Genomic DNA, 23,438 nt, shown 5'->3' on the forward strand with positions numbered 1-23,438 from the left:
TCTAGAGTGCCAGAAGCATTGCAAGAGCACCAATGCATACAAAAAAATGTCACTCTTTGGGGTGGATTATGGGTCGGTAGCATCATCGGGCCGTACTTCTTCAAGGATGACGACGAACGGAACGTTACGGTGAATGGTGAGTGCTAACGTGTGATGTTTGACGATTTTCTGCCGAAAATGGAAGAATAGGACATGCCTGACAGACGGTGCCACATCGCACACGGCACGAGAAACAATGACCTAATTGAGAACCACCTTCGGTGAACAGTTTATCTCACGTTTTTTGACCCCGTCAATAGGCCGCCTAGATCGTGTGATTTAACGCCTTTGGACTTTTTCTTGTGGGGTCATGTTAAGGCTCATGTCTACAAGGATGAACCAGCAACGATTAACGCACTGGAAGCAGTTTTTTGTGTTTTCTTTGAAAATCAAATCCTGTACCTCTTAAAAAATCACCCTTTATAATGATACATGCGACGTAACCGACCAAACATACTTTTTTCTCTCCGCTCAATTTCCTTAGAGATGACTAATTCAATGCCAGCAAGCTCAGACTTGTTTAAATGCTGTTATAGATCAAGTTCGAAAATCAAATGGCTGCTACTTCCTGTTCCAGAAATATAATAGTATAAGTGACTCAACTGACAAATCTGTATAAAATGTTCTAAACGACGTATGTAACAATGAGAGATTCTCTTTGTTAACTTTCTCTTTCGATTATTGCTAAATATTCCTGCTTTTTTCGGTAATTTCTCCAGAGCAGATTAAAAGATGATAGCTGTGCATTTTATAACTATTAATCGGAAACGGAATCACCCAGAGCGGTACACTTCTTACCTGTAAGGTTGTTCGTGGTGAAATGTCCAAAGCAATTCTGTTACAGCTCGCTTGACCTGGTGCAATGATGTCTACCGCAATTTGTCATGGCATACTATACATTAGTTATTATAAACTCGTTTGCACCCACACATCCACCCTCTTCTCAAAAAAAAAATGTAATACTAGTTCTCTTAGCTTTACTTCTAATAAATCAAAATAAAAACAAATAAAATAATCTTATAGGTCGATATACGAGAACTTATGTCAGAGAAGGAATAACGTTTCAGTGTAATCATACAGTTTCACTCAAGTTTTCAGATTTTTCGCAATGCACAGATTTTTTTTTAACCTTTGGCATCCCTGGGTGTATCGAGTGGTATATCGCTCGGATCCACGATGTAGAATTAACACTGCACACTTCGAAAAAATCCTGTGATTTTATATTTTATCAAATGCACATAAATGGAGCAATTTTACGTGCAAGAACATTCAATATTATAGCTAAAATTCCATGACATGAAATTCATTGAAATAAAAAGAAGGTTATGATTGCGACCGCTGTGACTTGAACTGAGAATAATCGGATTACAAAGTACGTCCATTGATCGACTGAGCAACAGAAGAACACATCTGTATTCATACAGTCTAACCCGCTAGCCGAATGCACACTACAATCAAACTAGTAAAATTCATGCACTACAATCAAACTAGTAAAATATTAAGCCATTATTTGGAGGCCGCAGAACAAGCCCAAACCAAACGATTTCTTGGTCCATCGTCTAACAGAAGGCCTCCAAGCCCTTGGTGGGACAAAGAGTGCTCAGGTGCTAAACACGCGAAAAAAAATGCTTTCAAAACGTTTTTAAAACGAGGATGAGGAACTCTTCAGAACTTTGAAAAATTCTTGTTTTAGAAACCAAGTACAAGAACATACTTCGAGCCAAGAAATGCAGCTATTGGAGACATTTTGTCGAAGGTTTGTCAATACGGCCAGTCGAATGAGGAATCGTTACGTAGGACATGAGAGTGAGGAATACTCGAACAGATGGATATTTGATTTTGCTTCTGTCCGCTCCTCTATAATTGTTACGTAAATGACATTGACAGCTAACCCCATGTACACTAAGACAACTGCAAAAACCATTGCAAGATACCTTAGATCACTTGTCCGTTTGGGCTGTTCATCTGGGTATCGAATTCTCTGCGGAAAAAACGGAGCTGGTCGTATTTTCAAAAAAGCATGATCCCGCGCAGCTTCAGCTTCATATGATGGGAAGAATGATACAACAGGTTTTGACTTTCAAATACCTCGGAGTGTGGTTTGATTCCAAATGCACGTTGGGAGGACACATTAGGTATCTGATAACAAAATGCCAACAAAAAGTAAATTTTCTTCGAAAAAAAAACAGGATTTTGGTGGGGTGCTCATCCGCAAGATCTAATAAAATTGTATCAAACAACGATACTTTCAGTGATGGAATATGGATGCGTTTGTTTTCGTTCCCCTGCAAACTCTCATATTATCAAACTTGAGCGAATTCAGTACCGTTGTTTGCGAATTGCCTTAGGCTGGATGCATTCGACACATACAATGAGTCTTGAAGTTCTGGCAGGAGTTCTTCCATTGAAAGATCGTTTTTAGGAGCTTTCATCGCGACTGCTAATAGCATGTGAGGTACTGAATCCCTTAGTTATTAATAACTTCGAAAGGCTAGTTGAGTTTCAATCTCAAACAAGATTCATGACAGTATATTTTATCCATATGTTACAGGAAATCGACTCTTCAAGATATATTCCTATCCGTCACAGCCTCCTGAATGTCACTGACTCAACTTAATTTTTCGACACATCCATGCAGCGTGGAATTCCGGAACACTTACGCTCGATGGAAATCCCAAAAATATGTTCAAGTAAGTTCAGTCCTATTGACTCTGAGAAAATGTTTTACACGGACGGATCGCGAATTGAAAAAGCGACAGGGTTTGGTATGTTCAACAATAATGTTTCGGCCTCATTTAGGCTTCAAGAACCTGCATCTGTTTATATAGCAGAGTTAGCAGCAGTTCATTATAGTTTGAGTGTAATCGTCACATTATCTCCAAACCATTATTTTCTTTTCACAGATAGTCTGAGTGCAATTGAAGCCATTCGCTCAAACGCTGCTGGCAAAAATGAATCATTTTTCTTGGGCAAAATAAAACAGTGTCTGAACGACATATTGAATAATAATTATCAAATTACTTTAGTTTTGGCTCCCGGTTTATTGTTTCATTCTAGGCAATGAAAGAGTTTGTCCAAACGTGGTGCTTTTGAGGGTGAAACTCATGAGAGACCAATTGCTTTCAACGAATTATATAGCGCGTCCCGCCAAAGAACACTTGCCAGCAAGCTTCTTGGGATATAGATTATCTGGGTCGGTGGATGCACTCAATTATTCCTAAAATATCGACAAAGGCATGGTTCAGGGGACTGAATGTGAGTAGGGACTTCATTCGTGTGATATCCAGACTCATGTCCAATCACTACACATCTCCTTCGAATTGGACTTTCCTAGACTAATCATTGTGCTTATGGCGAAGGTTATCGCGATATTGATCATGTCGTTTGGACATGCGTGGAGTATCGTGATGTCAGATCTCAACTAATAAATTTCTTGCGTACCCAAGGTAGACTATCCAATGTCCCAGTAATAGTAAATCGCTTGATAAAAACATACTAATATGATATTCGAAATGTATTACGTTTAAAGTACTATATATTGTGGATGCCACGGCGAAGAAAAACTTAAGCATATTGTCTATTAAATAAACGTACTTATGGAAAAAAAAATTAAGCCATTACAAATGAAATTTTCCAGGTCTTTATGAGTACACCTGTAAAATACAATTTTTTTTTGTGTGTGGTGTATCATGATGGCGAAGCGAAACTCCTACATTATTTGTTTGTACATTTTCTAAATCATTGTCAACATGTTTTCGAGTTCGATTTCACTACCTGAAGCATAACATGCTCAAATTGCACGGCGTTACTGAAATCGTTGACTCCTCGTCAGTCTGATCAACAGATGCGTCAAATGTCGTCTGATTCTCTGCATTGCTCGTACCGCTGACCCATCGGACATATTTTCCGTTATTCTCCATATATCTTGCTTTTAACACTTTTTTTTGTGGTCTGGAATTGCACGCAAAAATATGCGCGTAAGATTACTTACGAAGCAAATGTGCGCGATCTCAAAATCCGCTTTGCAATGCACGATTATTCAAATCCGCTTTTTTTTATTTGCACGGCCACGTTGCCTGCTTCCTTTTGTGCGCGACGTTTCCGGTCCGCTTATTTAAATTTAAATATTTGCGCGACCTTCCTGGTCCGCTCTGTGATGCGCGATTTCGAGAATCCGCCATTTTTATTAAAATTGCGCGACCTTCCTGGTCCGCTTATAATGCGCGACCATAGTGATCCGCTTTTTCATTCATTTCATTTTCTCTTCGGCCATTTTCGTTTCACAATTGAACGAGAAAATCTGCGTGCCAGATAGTACGATTGTAGCCGAATATTGGTATGTATTTTGAGTTGCCCAATCGGACATATTTTCCGTCGTTTGCCATATTACTTTAGTTTAACGCCTTTTTGTGGTCTGGAATTATACACAAAAATATATGCGTGAGATAACTTATAACTGAAATGTACGCGATCTAACGATCCGCTTTACGATGCGCGATTATTGAAAATCCGCTCATTAATTTTCTTTTTTTTTTCATTTGCACGGCCACGTTGCTTGCTCCGTTTATGCGCGACGTTTTCGGTTCGCTCGTTTATATTTAAATATTTGCGCGACCTTCCAGATCCGCTATGTGATGCGCGATTTTATGAATCCACCTTTTTCAATTAAAAAAAATCGTCAACATTTTTTTAAATGTATTTTAATGCGCGACCTTCTTGGTCCGCTTTGATGCGCGACCTTCCTGGTCCGCTTTGATGCGCGACCTTCTTGGTCCGCTTATGATGCGCGACCTTCCTGGTCCGCTTATGATGCGCGACCTTCTTGGTCCGCTTATGATGCGCGACCTTCCTGGTCCGCTTATGATGCGCGACCTTCCTGGTCCGCTTTGATGCGCGACCTTCTTGGTCCGATTATGATGCGCGACCTTCCTGGTCCGCTTATGATGCGCGACCTTCCTGGTCCGCTTATGATGCGCGACCATAATGATCCGCTTGTTCCAGTTATTTTCAACGTTACGTAATCTCCACCGACGCTTCTTTTTTTTTCATTTGAAAATGAAAACCTTTGTGCCAAATATTTGAATAATTTTCTGTTGCTTTAGGTGATTCCGTTTCCGTTTTGAATAACTATGCTATTTGAATTGCAACTCCTGGCAGGATCGCCATTGTGCATTTTATAACTATTAATCGGAAACGGAATCACCCAGAGCGGTACACTTCTTACCTGTAAGGTTGTTCGTGGTGAAATGTCCAAAGCAATTCTGTTACAGCTCGCTTGACCTGGTGCAATGATGTCTACCGCAATTTGTCATGGCATACTATACATTAGTTATTATAAACTCGTTTGCACCCACACAATAGCTTTAGTTATTATTATCGGTAAATGAGTGGAGAGAAGGTTTGCTAAGAGTGCCGTAATAATCAAAAGAGAAAGTAAACAAAGAGAATCTCTTATTGTTACATACGTCGTTTTGAACATTTTCTACTGAAATCATACTTTTTTCTCTCGGCTCAATTTTCTCGGAGTTACTTTTTTTTTGTGCAGAGAGCTGCGTGATGTCAACAATGACATTGAAACGTGTTTGAATAAGCTCCACTCGATAACTTTTGTTGTGATATACGACTACGCGTTTCGACCAATAAACTGCAGTCATTATCTACAATAGAATGCAAAATAGTAAACATGAATTCAATTCGTATTGATTTATAGCAATACAGTTTATGCTTCTTGAGAAACGAAGATCTAATCAAAGCAAGAGTCAGTGAGAAATGTGGTACGTACGTAATTTTCATTGACGTCATTTAGTTTTTTGATACATCTACAGCAACCCGATTGATCAAAGCTCTTCTGTACATGTACACTGTATACGGTTATTATAACACATTCAGGTTAAGTCGACCACCCGTGTTTGCACTTCATGATCGACCGAATGAGTGAAAATGCACAATGTACCAAGAAAATGAGACTTGAGAATAGCTTATCATTATCACTGATGCGGGCAACTCTAGCAGAGGAGGTTGAATAAACCAACTTTGCAAAAACATAGCAAATATGTGTTTATTTCTTCCGTGGGAGTTTCATTTTTGTCTGTTGCAGTTTTGTCGAATATAGTCTAAAAAAATAAAACATTTGCAGTGCATACTTACATGTTATCACTAGTGTCACTAACCACATCAGTGCTGATTGTATAATTCGCCGGTTCCGGAGGCAGTCTCGGTTTCTGACTAGTTAACCCGTTACGCGCACGTAACCGAGAACCCATACTTTCAATATTCAGCTTCAATCCATTCCGGCCTGCGTCGACTTTCACCACAACAGGTTCCTCGATTGATTTATTGTCAGACACGCTCAAGGCACTTCGTGAACTGTTAATGCTAGAACCCGCATTTGTTGTAGTTATTCTTTCGAATTGAGTTGTGTTACTTTTTTTCAACCCTCCACAATGTTCGATGTTTGCATTTATACTTCTGCTTCCAGTTTCCACCTGTTGCTGAAGCTTTCTGCTGATTTCCTGTTTATGAAACCGTACAGATGAATCATCAGGTTCATGTGGTAAATTCTCAGCTGACGAACAACCAACTTTCAGATGAATCCTGAGGGCGTAAGTAATATCATGTAATTAATTTCGAGCAAAAACAAAGTATAATAACTTAACTGTTTCTCATCGATTGCATCCGGTGTTTGCAGTACGGAATTTGGCACCGTCCAGTCGACCGGCCCTGGTGTGCCCAGATCGAATGATGTTGCCCCGTGAAGGTCATGACTCAATGGCGCCGGCAGAATTTTGTCATTGGAAACTGTTTTATTATACAGGTGATAGATTTGACTGTACGTATGTTGATAGACCTTCCAAGCCTTGCGCAACAACCAGCCGCCCTTCACGAAACCACTGATGTCTTGGCTGAGGGACACCAGAATGGCAAGGCATAGTTGAGTATCTGCCAGAATAATTTGCTCCTCCAAGGTCTCCGTCAGAGACTTTTGTGGCTCGTAGCTTCCGAATAGTTTCGTTCGCATCGTCCTTAGCCAGCCAATGTCAACCGCACACTTTTTTTCCAGTTCCCTCAGCATGGTTTGTGCTTCATTCATTTTATCCGTTTCCCATGAGATTACAGCGTTCTGAAAATCAGTTGTTTGCGTGTTACGATTCATATATTAGAATGATAAAATATGCGAGAAAGGAAGAAAATAGGAATTAGTTAATATAATTTCTGCGTTAAATATCGGGGTTTGAAAAATTTGAAATTCCACATCATCGGGTGACGATTCAAATTCAAAAAGACTAACCAACTCAAGAATTCAGGTAATTTTCCGAAAACTAAATCTCTGTTTATTTGCTCTATGTTTGGGACAATGGAGGGGACGTATGCTAATAATTTCAGAACTTCATTCTTAATCCTTTTCTATGTTTTCTCCCTGTTAGCACAAGAGCTTATCGATACCGCATGAAGGATGGCCGGTATGAATATTTCATTATAAATTTATTTCTATCCACGTATTAGAAAAGTAAACTAATAAAAAAATGCTTGAGGAATTATTTCTTCTTTAGATTCTAGGGAGGTTTCCAATTAGAATAATAAAAATTCCGCCTTTGTCCAGAGCAGTCAAATATTTCTTATTTTTCAGGGTGCGCTAACGGTTTGCACAACGAGACTGTATGTGTCCGAAAAGCGAATTCCATCAGTGTAAAAGCAATTTTCCTCATATGCACTTGTAAACATGTTTCAAATTATGTATGGAACTTTGTTATTTCAATTATGTTCTGAATCCGGTTGTATCAGTTGGATCAACTCCAATAACAGCTATCCGGTAGAAATATCGCATTGTATATAAACAAACGATACAATATCATTTTCCCCGACTATACGTATATTATGAATCACTATAAATAAATTTTGTGACCTAGAAAGATGATCCATAAGCAGTTATTCTGAAATATTCCGTTTAAGAAAATTGTAAACAACTAGTTCATATCTCTCTCTCTCTGTTTCATGAGTATTGATCACAATCCCGAACATATAATGTAGAATGGATGAAATAATTAAAATTGGATGCAATAACATGTCATTGCTATAACAAGAAGCATATGAAGCACAACTGAAAAGAAGACCCGTTTTAATCAGTATACCCTACAAAGTTATTTATGGAATTACCTCTCTTGATTATTGATGACTATAATTGCGCCTTGGGAATGGAGTCAAAAGGGTTGGTACAATAATTTTGTCTGTTCAAACATGTTAAACGCGATGTTATACAACATCCCATTGAAACGTGGTATAATTTTGTCACATCGTCACGTCTATTCACAAAGCTTTCGAAATTCATGATAAAATTAATCTAATTTAGTGAGATGTGTGTCAAGCATAGATGCATTATTGCATGACTGAAGGGATGGATACGGCAATTCCTTTGAAAAAGGGGAGTTCAATGTAAAACTGATCGGAATCGACGAGCAAAAATACTTATTAGTATGTATCAGCGCCGCTTTTATGTTGTCATGGGCCCGGGAACAAGATTTATTTGTGTGCCCCTAACAAACTGAATGGCCATTTTTTTAGCTCGGTGGCTCCCGTCAAGGTCCCCTAAGACCGTGGACCAGTGGCACGTGTCCCCACTGTTACTCTGTAAAAGCGGCCCCTTTTTTGCCTTTCTCATATAGAAAGGTTATGCAATCACTGTGAAAACCGACTTTTGAACCGAGGCCCGGAGGGCCGAGTGTCATATACCATTCGACTCAGTTCGTCGAGTACGCAAAATGTCGGTGTGTGTATGTGTGTGTGTATGTGTATGTGTGTGTGTGTATGTGCGTATGTGTGTATGTAACGTTTTTTTGCACTAACTTTTCTCGGAGATGGCTGAACCGATTTTCACAAACTTAGATTCAAATGAAAGGTCTTGTGGTCCCATACAAAATTCCTGAATATTATTTGGATCCGACTTCCGGTTCCGGAATTATGGGGTAAAATGTGCAAAAAATCGTGAAAATAAGTGCACTAACTTTTCTCAGAGATGGCTGATCCGATTTTCACAAACTTAGATTCAAATGAAAGGTCTTGAGGTCCCATACAAAATTCCTGAATATTATTTGGATCCGACTTCCGGTTCGAGAGTTATGGGGTAAAATGTGCTAAAAAAAGAAAATATGTGTTTTAACTTTTCTCATAGATGGCGCGACCGATTTTCACAAACTTAGGTTCAAATGAAAGGTCCTATGGTCCCATGCGTTATTCCAGAATTTCATGCGGATCCGACTTCCGGATCCGGAAATATAGGGTAAAGTGTGTTGAAAATTGTACACCCTCACTGAAAATGGGGAAAAACCTTAAAAAAATTTCTAAATCGACCTCAAATCTTTTCCAATTTGATGGTTTTTATCAGTAGACGGTCAAACAAACCGATTTCGGTTATTCTTTTAAGAATTGAAGAAAATTTTTTTTTTCGCCTTTTTGCCTTTCTCATATAGAAAGGTTATGCAATCACTGTGAAAACCGACTTTTGAACCGAGGCCCGGAGGGCCGAGTGTCATATACCATTCGACTCAGTTCGTCGAGTACGCAAAATGTCTGTGTGTGTTTGTGTGTGTGTGTGTGTGTGTGTGTGTGTGTGTGTGTGTGTATGTGCGTATTTGTGTATGTAACGTTTTTTGCACTAACTTTATGGGGTAAAATGTGCAAAAAAATGAAAATATGTGTTCTAACTTTTCTCATAGATGGCGCGACCGATTTTCACAAACTTAGGTTCAAATGAAAGATCCTGTGGTCCCATACGTAATTCCTGAATTTTATCCGGATCCGACTCCCGGATCCGGAAATATAGGGTAAAGTGTGTTAAAAATTTTATACCATCACTGAAAAGAGCGAAAAACCGTAAAAAGTTTTCTAAATCGACCTCAAATCTTTTCCAATTGATAGTTTTTATCAGTAGACGGTCAAACAAATCTATTTCGATTATTCTTTTAAGAATCGAAGAAAAATAATTTTGAAGAATACCACAGTATTATATAGGTATGATAGTATGATTGATATGAGAAAGGCATCATTACACCACTAGGTGGATTAAAACAGGTTTTTTACTCTGTAAAAGCGGCGGGACCTTTTTTTTATCAATCTGCATGTGTTTTTTGCATGAATATTCTTCGGTGTTTTAGTTCTCATGACATTATTTTAATGACCGTCGTTTTAAGACGCGGTTTGAGATTTCAGTCATTCCGACATAACCGTGTAATGTAGGGGCTGGGGTCCACTAGGAGATTGATAGTACCTATTAGCTCTCTCCGGACTGTACCAGCCTAGATGCCGTGTGGAATCCGGCGGAAAAAAATGAACCAAGAATAGATCCACTGGGTTCCTGCTTCCATGTCGTAAAAGGCGACAATTGCAGGAGTTTCTTTTTCCTTTCAGTTATCAGATATTTTCAATGTTTTACTTCTGATTACTCTATTTTACTAAATCATCTCTTTATTCAACCTATCAATTTCCGTCTAGCTTCGTAGAAAAGTTTTATTAGGAATGATTTCTTCTTCCATGTTATTGATTGTCTTTCAGGATTATAAAATGAATGATAAAAATCAACCATTGCGCAAATCCGTTTATATTACAAAGTTAATAACAGAGATGACATGTATCGGTATATTGAATACATAGTAAAAAACACTTGATATTAATATTTCAAACAGTAAATTAATATTTTTCTCGGTAGCCGGCTGCCCAGATCAACTAATATAACCAATTAATAATTTTAATAAATAATTAAAATAATAAAGCGGAAATAATAAAGAATCAAGACTCGTGTGAAATCTGTTGACCTTTGTTTGGTGATTTAAAATGATTTTATAATAACTGTTTAGAATATTTCAATGCAATGAATCAACTTATTTGTCTAAATCCTATTCGCTCGTTTATTTTGTATCACGTATTTTCATTTATAAAAAATAGTTTTTGTTCTTTACGCGATAGTATTGCAAATTTTTCTTCAGTTTCCTCGAATAAGAGCTGTGAATCAAGACTTCCCGGGACTTCAATATAGGATATTGTTGAAACGTTCACTCGGGAAGTTAGTGAGTTTAGTGGTGCATCCGAGCATCTTGAAACCGGGACATACTGAGTCGCGCGCGAATAATACCAATACTGAAATTTTTACTAACAAACATCCTTCTCCCGTGACACTTGTGGAGTGCGCAGTAGTATACACGGCCTCTAGTAACAACAAGTGTTGGACTAACATCCCTTCCCATTCCTTAGACGATCTACGTTCGGGCCTGACCGGCGCCGGTACTGATCAATCATTTCTGGGATTACCAGAAGATGTACATTGAAGGATGATTCACCAGTCCCAGGTCGGATCACCTAAAAACTCCCTGTACAATTTCAGCTAATTCCGATCAGTAACGGAGCAGCAAACAGTCATTCCAACATTACCGTGTAATGTCAAAACTGCAAATCGGATCGAATTTGAAATTAACGTGTGGCAATCGATTGAACATTCCATGAGATGTCGAGGTAAGTTCCAATTTAGAGCTTACGGCTATTTACGGTACTTCTAGAGCAGGTATTCAGGAACCAGTATAACCTAAAAGGATTCGTATAGCCATAAATTAATATATCGAAAGAATTGCAATAGTTTTGAGTCCAACTTTGAAACTTTTTTGGGATGGATTTTGTTTCACATTTCATCCTGTGGTTCCGTAATCAGAAGTCGGATCCAAACGTAATTCAGGAGCCTTGTTTGGGAGTATACAACTTTTCATATGAATCTGAGTTTGTAGAAAACGGTTCAACCATCTCCGAGAAAATTGAGTGAAATTAATTGTCACACGTATTTGCTGATCTCGATGAACTGATTCGAATGGTATATGGGTGTTATGTTCTTCCAGCATTTATTGCTGTAAGTTGTTTAAATACATATAATTATGGGATTACTTTCAACTTGAAAATGCTGCCATCATCTGGTTTACATGACGTATTCGAACGATTATGTTGCCAAAAATGAACCATGCTAAAATAGGAATAGGGAGAAAAGTCGCTTACACAAAAATATCGATATCTTCGTTAAAAATGGATGAATTTTAACAATCTATGGCTTGTTAGATAGCTATTTTCGAGCGAAATCTAAGTTTATAAACATATTCTGTATTCAAGGTCAATTGTGACAGATATTGTCGAAATACTGAAAATTTTCACATAAAACTTCGTAAAGGGTGATTTTTTAAGAGCTTGAGAACTTTTTTAAACAATAAAACGCATAAAATTTGCAAAATCTCATCGGTTCTTTATTTTAAACGTTAGATTGGTACATGACATTTACTTTTTGAAGATAATTTCATTTAAATGTTGACCGCGGCTGCGTCTTAGGTGGTCCATTCGGAAAGTCCAATTTTGGGCAACTTTTTCGAGCATTTCGGCCGGAATAGCCCGAATTTCTTCGGAAATGTTGTCTTCCAAAGCTGGAATAGTTACTGGCTTATTTCTGTAGACTTTAGACTTGACGTAGCCCCACAAAAAATAGTCTAAAGGCGTCAAATCGCATGATCTTGGTGGCCAACTTACCGGTCCATTTCTTGAGATGAATTGTTCTCCGAAGTTTTCCCTCAAAATGGCCATAGAATCGCGAGCTGTGTGGCATGTAGCGCCATCTTGTTGAAACCACATGTCTACCAAGTTCAGTTCTTCCATTTTTGGCAACAAAAAGTTTGTTAGCATCGAACGATAGCGATCGCCATTCACTGTAACGTTGCGTCCAACAGCATCTTTGAAAAAATACGGTCCAATGATTCCACCAGCGTACAAACCACACCAAACAGTGCATTTTTCGGGATGCATGGGCAGTTCTTGAACGGCTTCTGGTTGCTCTTCACTCCAAATGCGGCAATTTTGCTTATTTACGTAGCCATTCAACCAGAAATGAGCCTCATCGCTGAACAAAATTTGTCGATAAAAAAGCGGATTTTCCGAATGGACCACCTAAGACGCAGCCGCGGTCAACATTTAAATGAAATTATCTTCAAAAAGTAAATGTCATGTACCAATCTAACGTTTAAAATAAAGAACCGATGAGATTTTGCAAATTTTATGCGTTTTATTGTTTAAAAAAGTTCTCAAGCTCTTAAAAAATCACCCTTTATAACTCAAAAAGTAAAAATCCGATCTCAAAACCATTCAATAGCATTCAGGGTGACGGGGAGACCTTTCATTTGCGACTAGTTTGATCAAAATCGGTTTAGGCATCTCTTAGATCTCGATCTCTTCCTTGACAATACACACACATACCTCTTTTTCGCTTGCGATGCGTTTTGCATAGAAAACGGTATAAAAATATGCATAAAATTCAAGCAAAGAGTCTTCAATATAAAGGCACGAAAACTTGTATGTGTTTTCTATTTATTATTATAAAATTATAGAATTTGACGATTCAGGAACAATAATGCCTCACATATCATAACCATACTTGCGTTGTTATACCTAAAGCTACAGACTCAATTGAGTACTGAGTAGTACTAGTAAAAATAAATTTTATTATTACCCCTTTTATTTGGAGTATATGCAATTAACTATGGATATAATTACTAGAACCTTAATGATGCTGGATATGCGCATTGTTTTATCTAAGTGAGTTGATTCATTGATTACCTAAAATGTTTTAGCCAATAGGCAATCTGCTTATTATCGAAAAGTTATGGCTCTCGAATTTTGTGTTCTGATACCCCGTTGGAAGGGAAGCTTTGTGTAATTTATTATCCATATATTAGGAGAGGGATAGCAAAAATGTCAACAAATTATGGTATGCTCTAATTAAAAAAAAAAACAACTCAAAAAATAACTCTCGTTCAAAAAATGTTAATTTTACAAATGACCTAATACCACATACGAGTCATTCATAATGATCTTACTTATCAAATGACAGAAAATCCCATTTGCAGTGACTTTATATTGAATTCAAATGAATATTACTGGCTCCGACAATAAATTGCCTTTGGCCAGCAAGTGCGACTCTATAAATTTAAAAACACTGAAGTTTTTTTATAAAAAACCCTCATAACTTTGAAAATTCGCTTACAAACCGCATAACTTTGACAATTTGCATAACTATGAAAGTTTGTATGAAACACCGCATAATTTTGAAAATTCGCATGAAAAACCGCATAACTTTGAAAAATCGCATTAAAATCCGCACAACTATGAAAGTTCGTATACCGTATACCGCAGAACTTCGGAACGTCGCATAAATAACACAGCATAACTTTGAAAATTCGTAAAAAACGCATAACTTTAAGAAAATCGAATAAAACAAATTGAATAAAAAAAGCTGCATTAAAAGAGACCTGAGTGTACAGCATTTATTAGCCAAGCATTGATTGTTGAAAAACGAGTTTTTTTTTTTATTCAATAATATAATTATTTTTAAGGCACACTGCTTTAGCTCTAAGGTGCCAAGGACTTTTTCTAATTTTATTAACGACTAACTTAAAACTAGGATAGTATGATTGGATAATGTTGTATTGGGGTCGCAGTGGTCGACTTTGGCAGATCCAACCTTCAGCTGGCGATCGGCACCGGCCGGTGGGTGGAATATATCATGAGTCTTCCAGATGACGTTGGCCGCATCCCTCGGTCTGTGTGGGTCCGCGGGAAACACCCCCAGGCTACGAATACCCGGCGGGTGGCCCGCATGACTAGAGCGACCTTCCGTGGGCGATGATGGTGATGTAAATATAACGAAAAAATATAGAGAAGTAAATATTGCGGAAAACGAAGTAAAATGGGGATATGGGAACGAAATGACTAAGAACGACAGAGATCTAATTAGTTGACATCGAGATGGAGAAGAGACGGGGAGGGGGGAAGCGAAAAGGTTAGTGACAGCAAAAAGATCTTGTTAGTTCCGATGAAGATGGTGGACAGATGAGGAATCGGGATAATCGGCGGAAGTTAGTGTCGAGCCTGCAGGTGAAAATAATTCTTAGCCACAGTTGAAATAACGTCGATAAATAGGAGGAACTTTCTAAGCAAGATGTAACAGATTACACTTGTATATTAATGTGTTTGAGGAACTGGTATATCAGAAGCATATATGAACTATCCCGACTCGCCAACACATCCCGAACCGGAACCTCAGTCGGTCTACCTCGGGCCCTGAGGGATTCCAATAGCTCCGATCTGGCGTCGCGATACTCTACGCACGACCACACGACATGCTCGATGTCCTGATAACCGTCGCCACAGGTGCAGAGCCCGTTCTCCACGATCCCGATACGCCGGAGATGTGCGTTGAATGTATAGTGATTTGACATGAGTCGTGACATAACGCGAATGAAATCACGACTCAAGTTCATCCCCTTGAACCAAGGTTTCGTCGATACCTTAATGGAGTGTAGCCATCGTCCCAGTTCGTCATTCGTCCATGAAGTTTGCCAACTTTCGAGAGTTTTCTGACGAGAAATACTGAAAAATTCATTGAAGCAGATTGGTCTTTCATAAATGTCACCTTGTAATGCGCCCACCTTAGCCAATGAGTCTGCCTTTTCATTGCCCGGAATGGAACAATGCGAAGGGACCCATACTAACGATATTGAATAAGACCGTTCAGATAAAGTTCGCAAGTGTTCCCGTATTTTCCCCAGGAAATATGGGGGATACTTTCCTGGCTTCATTGCCCGGAGAGCTTCTATTGAACTTAGACTGTCCGTGACAATGACGTAATGGTCTTTGGGCAATGTTTCAATGATCTCGAGGGTGTACTGAATAGCAGCTAATTCTGCGACGTAAACTGAAGCCGGATCACTGAGTTTGTAAGAAGCGGTGATGTTTTGATTGAAGATGCCGAAGCCTGTGGACCTGTCGATGTTTGATCCATCAGTGTAAAACACCTTTTCACAGTTGACTGTTCTAAATTTATTATAAAATATATTAGGGGCCACTCGAGGGCGTACGTGTTCCGGAATTCCACGAATCTCTTCTCTCATGGATGTGTCGAAAAACACAGTAGAATCAGAAGTATCCAAGAAATGAGCACGGTTGGGAGCAAACGAAGAAGGATTAATATTCTGAGCCATGTAATCAAAATACAAGGACATAAAACGGGTTTGAGAATTAAGCTCAACTAACCTTTCGAAGTTTTCAATCACCAGAGGATTCAAAATGTCGCATCGAATGAGCAAACGATATGAGAGATCCCAGAACCGGTTTTTCAACGGTAAGACGCCCGTCAACACTTCAAGACTCATCGTATGAGTTGATTGCATGCAACCCAAGGCAATACGCAAACAACGATACTGAATTCTTTCCAGCTTAATGAAATGGGTGTTCGCGGCGGATCGGAAGCAGAAGCATCCATATTCCATAACGGACAATATCGTTGTTTGGTACAATCTGATCAGGTCTCCTGGGTGGGCACCCCACCAATTTCCGGTTATTGTACGAAGAAAATTGATTCTCTGCTGGCATTTTTGTTTCAGATACCTAATGTGACATCCCCAGGTGCCTTTGGAGTCGAACCAGACCCCGAGATATTTGAATGTGAAGACCTGAGCTATGTTTTCACCCCCTAGTTGAAGCTGTAGTTGTGCTGGTTCTCGCTTCCTTGAAAATACAACCAGCTCAGTTTTCTCCGTAGAGAACTCGATACCCATTTGAAGAGCCCATGTGGATAAGTTGGCAAGAGTATCTTGTAACGGCCCTTGCAGATCGCCAGCTTTGGGTCCTATAATGGACACAACGCTGTCGTCGGCAAGTTGTCTCAGCGTGCAAGATGTGTTGATACATTTATCGATGTCGTTTACGTAAAAATTGTATAAAAGGGGCTTAAGCATGAGCCCTAAGGAAGACCCATGTAACTGAATCGTATTGTCGACAAATCACCATGCGCGAAATACATGTATTTTTCGGACAATAGATTGTACAAAAAGTTATTCAAAATTGGTGAAAGACCATGCTGATGCAACTTCTCAGATAGGATATTTATAGAAACTGAGTCAAAAGCCCCCTTGATGTCTAGGAAAACTGACGCCATTTGTTCCTTACGAGCAAATGCCATTTGAATTTCGGTTGAGAGCAACGCAAGACAATCGTTCGTTCCTTTGCCCCTGCGGAAACCAAATTGTGTATCTGAAAGTAAGCCATTAGTCTCGACCCAATTGTCTAGACGAAACAGAATCATTTTTTCGAACAATTTCCGGATACAGGAAAGCATAGCAATCGGCCGATACGAATTGTGATCGGAGGCTGGTTTTCCTGATTTTTGAATGGATATCACTTTCACTTGTCTCCAGTCATGTGGAACAATGTTGTCCTCAAGGAACTTATTGAATAAACTCAGCAAGCGCCTTTTGGCGGGGTCAGGCAGATTTTTCAACAAATTGAATTTTATTCTGTCTAATCCCGGGGCTTTATTGTTACATGACAAGAGCGCAAGTGAGAGCTCTACCATCGAAAACGGTGTTTCGTTTGTATTTGGTGTCGCGGCGCGGGTGATCTTCTGTTCCGGAACAGAGTCTGGACATACTTTTTTAGCGAAATCGAATATCCAGCGGTTAGAATATTCCTCGCTTTCATTCGTTGTGTTATGATTGCGCATTCGTCGGGCTGTGTTCCAAAGAGTGCTCATAGATGTTTCTTTTGTTAGGCCGTCTACGAACCGACGCCAGTAACCGCGTTTCTTAGCTCTAATCAAGTTCTTAATTTTAACGTCTAACGCCGCGTAATTCCGGTAATTATCAGGTGTTCCATTTTTTCTGAATATTTTATACGCGGAGGCTCTCTCCGCGTTTAAATTTGTGCACTCTTTGTCCCACCACGGGTTGGGAGGACGGATGTTAGTTTTTGCGCCGGGTACACGTTTCGTCTGAGCTTGAGTCGCGGTGTCGAGAATCAAGCCAGCCAAAAACGTGTACTCTTCCTCCGGAGGAAGTTGTTGTGTTCTTTCAAGTTTCTCAGATATCGCGGTCGCATAGCTATTCCAATCAATATTTCGTGTGAGGTCATAGGAAACATTGATTGTCTTCGATGGTTTTGAGCCGCTGGTGATTGATTACGATCGGTAGATGATCGCTACCGTGGGGATCAGGAATTACCTCCCACGTGCAATCCAACCGTAGCGATGTCGAGCAAAGTGATAAATCCAGCGCACTTGGTCTTGCTGGTGGTGCAGGAATCCGTGTCATTTCTCCCGTATTCAAGATTGTCATATTGAAGTTGTCGCAGATATCATGGATCATAGCTGATCTGTTATCGTCGTGAAGACAGCCCCATCCCGTACCGTGTGAGTTAAAGTCTCCTAAAACCAACGTCGGTGCGGGAAGGAGCTCAATGATATCACTGAGCCACCGATGCCCAACCGAGGCTCTTGGGGGAATATAGATTGAAGCAATGCAAAGATCCTTGCCTTTGATTGTAACATGACATGCGACAGTTTCAATACCTGATATCGAGGGGAGGTTTTTTTTTTGTTTAGATTATAGAGGTTTTAACCTTAAGGTCATTCGCCTCTTCGGGCCAGAAAATCTTTCTGACCCTATGTGCGGGGTTGGGAATCGAACCCAGGTGGGCTGCGTGAAAGGCATCGAATTACCCATCACGCTATACCCGTCCCCATCGAGGGGAGGTTAATTCGATAAAAAGAATAGCACTTTTTGATCCCCAAAAGTACTCCTCCGTAGGGATCATCTCGATCCAGGCGAATAATGTTAAAATCGTGGAAGTTTAAGGATATTTCAGAAGTTAGCCAAGTTTCGCACAATGCAAATGCGTCACATTTCAGATTATTTACTAGAAATTTAAGGGAATCTATTTTTGGGATAATACTTCTGCAATTCCACTGTAAAACATTGATTAGATCCGTGACCTCGATGGATGATTTAGCCATCGAAGGATACAATCGCTGAGAGAAGGGGCCAATTTGCAGTCAACTGCTTTAAATATGTTTTTACTGTTGGCATGAAAGCAATTAAAATGCTTTTAAGAGGGTCAGAAATATTAAAAGTTGTAAAAATCCAGTCCACAACATCAGAGAACTTGATAAGTCCAGCACCTAGTTGGTTCTCTGATAGATTTTCAGGGACGTTTGGGGATTTTGTTGTCCCGGGAAGTGGTGGGAATTCCATCTCGGAACTGAGTTTTCCGAGACCAGGAGCCTTTTGCTTCGGTGGTTTGTCCCGATTCCCGTTAGCTGTAACTTTTCGAAGCCCTTCGGAAGACACCTTCGAGCCCTTACTAGGTAGCTTATGAGAGGATTTATTCATTCTTTTCCTACAGCTATGAGGGACCGCCGATGATGGACCTTCCAAAGGGTCGTCAGAATCGCTCTCGTCAGTTGACAAGCAGGCATATGGGTTCGTTGTCAGTTTAGGAGGGGTGGCACTCTTAAGCATCTCGGCAAAGGAACGCTTGGAGTGTTCCTTCAGGGAACGCTTCATCCGATCTCCTCGCAGCTTATACGCAGGACATGCCATTAGGTCATGCGGACCCTCCTTGCAGTAGAGACACTTTTCAGCATCCTTACCGCAAGAGCCATCCGCATGAGCCTCCCCACAGTTAGCACACCGGGGCTTATTGCAGCAATGAGAAGCTGTATGCCCCAATTGTTTGCAATTGGTACAATTCATTACTCGAGGTACAAAAAGACGAACAGGCAGACGAACCCGGTCCAAGAGGATGTAGTTGGGCAAAGCAGAGCCGGCGAAGGTCACACGATAAGAGTCAGATTGGGGATAAGACTTTGTTCCATCCCCGGCGATCGATACTGAATGCAATCGCTTGCAGTCCAGTATCTTGACGTTCTTAAGTGAGGGGTCCTTAAAACAGCCCTCTCCGTACTTAAGAACGTCCTCGCAAGTCAAACTCGAATCGGTGACCACACCGTCGATTTCTACTTCGCGAGCTGGCACGTAGACGCGGTACTCCCGCGTAAAATGGTCATTTTGAACGAGCTCATTTGCCTGCTTTGAGCTGGTGAACAGAACCCTGAGCTTATCTGGTCGTATTTTATCAATACTTTTTATAGTATTGTATCGCGAGGACAGATCCCGCGATATTTTCAAAACATTCAATTTTTTTTCTTTAGCCTTGGTCCGGAAATAAACCGAGTAAGGCCCGGCCGAGAGTGCAAGCCCATCGGGATAACTCTTTATGCGAGACTTATTGCTGCCAACAGAAGTCTCCATCTGATCATCGAGAACGGAGGGGTCGGGAGTCAAATTTGACATGTCGCGGAGCTACCTCCGCGCAGAAATAAATGATTCGAAGGGGGGGGGGGGGGGGTAATGAACGGTCGAATGAAGAAGAAAAAAAAATATACAAAATAATAGTACTTAACTTTTAATCCAACGGGGGCCACCAAGGCCAAGCCCTCGTCGATCGGCGTATCGCCGCTTCGAGGGTGTGCAAAAAACCTCCGAGAGGAAAAAGCACACTCACTTATAATCCGCACAGTATAATCACAATGGCCACTGAAATCTGGCCTTGATCGATCAAACAATCACCGGCTAACGGTACTGTTTCGATCGTCCGCTCACAACAATGCACTGCTTCAGTGTATAATGTACAAAAAACCTCTCACAGAAAAAAGCACTATTGTCTATTACACAATAGCGATATAATCTAGTTTTGATCGTCCGGTCACGTTATCACACACGGCACTGGTTTTTTTCGCAGTAAACACAAAGCACGTCCGTTCGCTCGGAAGGTTGAAACGGCAAAATGAAAAAAACGAGTTGCTGAGATCGCTACCAGTTTATAGATTTTCATGTCATGGAATTTTAAAATCACACAATATTACATATTCTTGCACATAAATTTGCTTGAACTATGACGCTCAGTACATGCATTCTATGAGATGTAAAATCACAAGGTTTTTTTCGAACTGTACTTATATGTCATTGAAAATTATAAAGTATTCGGAATAAGGATTGTTTTCGAGGTCTTTCAGCATGAATCGTCATAAAATCTTTACTAGAATCTTTATAATGCTCTTACAGGAAAAGCAAAGTTGGAAGAATAGTGCCAGGAAGAAGATGGTTATCAAAATCGTGTCTTATTTCTGAGCAAAACTTTTCATTCTGTTCCTAACTCATGATCTAAAGTTTTCCTAAAGTTGAGTACTGTTTGATAGTTAAGCGTCTCTCGTCAAATGAATGTAAAACTTGAAAAGTCATCATCGTATCACGGTCCGGTAGATTTTTGATAAGTCCAGCAGCCCGACAGTTACTTCTAGGCTAGACACTGCCGGGCAAGGCCACAATGAAGAATTTTCTGTGAGACGAATGACTATAAATGGTTATTGTCGCTAAAAAAATTCAGAATTTAGAATAATATTGGAAATATCGGCTCTACCATCTCTGAGAAAAATGAGTAAGATTCATTTTTGAGTACATGACTACTATATCCGGACGTTAATCGAAAACCGGGAGCCAGAGCCTGGAAGTTGGATCCGGATAAAACTAAGAAATTCCGTATGGCTTTCCTTTTTGTGTGGAACCACCGAACGCATCCGCAGTGTAGAAATGAAACTGACACACAGGTGTACCACTCTTGTGAAATATACCAGTTCAGTATGAACTGTTATCTACTGACAAGTCGAATACGAAACGTAAAAAAAAGCCTCTGATCACTACAGATATATTCACTTTTTGGTTACATTCAGTTGATTGTGCATGCAGTTGTCTCACTTACCATGAAAGCAATGAAGGTATGACCTGCTACAATGTGTATACTGGCCTTACGATTGCTGAAGCTCTCCTCGGCCGCTTTTGGTTGATTGTTGAGCCACAGTGCAATTCCACGTTTGACGTATTCCCAGTCCTGCAGGTCTTTATTATCCACGGAAGTTGCCATTCTTTTGTTGTCGTTGAGACCAAACAGAGCCACTATTGTACTGATCAACAGCAATGGAGCCTGCCAAGTTTAGTTAGGGCTGCATAACAGAAAACAAAAATACATTGTTAGTGCATTCTACAGTTCATTTCTTATCTTAATTTTTATCTATAGCAAGAAGTATTCTGTGGATAGAATTCAAGACATGAAAAAAATGATAAAACTGGAGATAAAAAGTTATGATGAACATTATCTAGAAGTTTCGCAGTTACACATTTATTTTCCTCTTCCGCAAACATCTGTATTTTGCATAACATCTTTCGCAAATGTAAAAGATGCTAGAGCACAAGGTATCTCACATTCATAATATTCGAGTCATTCGCTGTTAGCATGAATCGTCACATAAGGAGGTGCACGTATTCAGTAAGAAATACAAGCAACTGCAAAATCCGACAAGCGTATGTGAATTGCATTTTTGTGTGCACGCATTGATGCCACATGAGTCACAGTGGAGTGTCATTCAATGATGTTGTAAAAAAGTTCATTTGACATCATAGAGCATGCTCCCATCTAGTCAGCAATGGAATATGTCTGCAAAAAGTGCTCTTTTGGTAGGGTTTCTGAAAAAACTTTCTCTAGAAAAGCTCCTTAATTTGGCTAACGATAGTTTTCAAACCACAAAAGGTTGAGCTTCACGATTCAACATAAATCTCAGTTCTTGTTGTTCATTTGTGGAATTGCTTATATGTCAAAATGTTCTGATAAAAAAAAAAAAAGTCTTGGCATTACATTCCTTTTGTGGAATTTGGCCTTTCTGTTTCAACAGACTTCGCAGCCGATTCTTAGTGTACAGAATCATTGCATGGCTAGTACTATGGATCCTACTGACACTAAGAATCCTTCCAGGTCGGGGCTCGAACATACGACAACTGGCTTGTAAGACCAGCGTCCTATGCATTGAACCGCCAACCCGGGCAATGATGTTCTGATGTTCTGTGTTTAAGTCAGACAATTTCTGCGGCAAGCGAGAACAAAAACAGTTAGGTTGAAAATTCTTCGAACTAAATCTGTTTTTAACTTGTTTTCCCATCCTGGCTACTATAGAAAAATCAATTTCCTGTTATTTATGCTGATGCACGAATTTAATACATAACAATCAGGCAAAAAGTGCAAGGAAAGCATGTAACCTCCCATAAACCACACGTCGCGTTGAAACGTTAGAAGGATTCTAGTGCCAAACGGGAGCCTCCGAGTGAAGTAGAGTAAAACTGAAAAATCCTTGTTGTGACTAGCACGTGCTAGTCTGCCTATGAGTGTTGGTATATACAAACGAAACAAACATGAAAACCTTGGTTGAGGGCATAAGTACTCGACCTGGTTTGTTGCCATAAAGTTGCGGTTAAATCATTGCTACCATTGCCGTTCGGGTTGGACTGCTGCTTGGAAATGTTATGCTAGACCTGAACTTGAAATGATTTAGGCGAAAAAAAATAAGGAGCAAGGGCAATACGGAAATGCAATTTGTTATCACCGATTCAGCCATCTGATTGTTTTCTTTCGTTTTTACTTGATTTGTGGCTTTGGTTAGATACTACGAG

The 23,438-nt window shown here is 39.8% G+C and overlaps 1 protein-coding gene across 9 annotated transcripts in view; it reads right to left on the bottom strand.

Moving 5' to 3' along the window:
* LOC131426967 (tetratricopeptide repeat protein 39C-like) overlaps positions 1-23,438 on the bottom strand; it is a 38,704-nt gene that overhangs the window by 9,887 nt on the left and 5,379 nt on the right. For 6 of the 9 annotated variants that reach the window (XM_058589797.1, XM_058589788.1, XM_058589795.1 and 3 more), the window contains 3 exons: positions 21,700-21,921; positions 6,696-7,159; positions 6,187-6,633 (listed from right to left, as the gene is read on the bottom strand). In XM_058589797.1, the coding sequence (XP_058445780.1) occupies positions 6,187-6,633; positions 6,696-7,159; positions 21,700-21,861 (1,073 nt within the window). In that variant the 5' untranslated portion in view covers positions 21,862-21,921. Of the gene's footprint in view, positions 1-6,186; positions 6,634-6,695; positions 7,160-21,699; positions 21,941-23,438 lie in introns of all 9 variants that reach the window. The other 3 variants (XM_058589796.1, XM_058589793.1, XM_058589791.1) reach the window with 1 other exon arrangement.

This window comes from Malaya genurostris, chromosome 2 (genome assembly GCF_030247185.1).
Source record: "Malaya genurostris strain Urasoe2022 chromosome 2, Malgen_1.1, whole genome shotgun sequence".
Taxonomy (NCBI): Eukaryota; Metazoa; Arthropoda; class Insecta; order Diptera; family Culicidae; genus Malaya; species Malaya genurostris.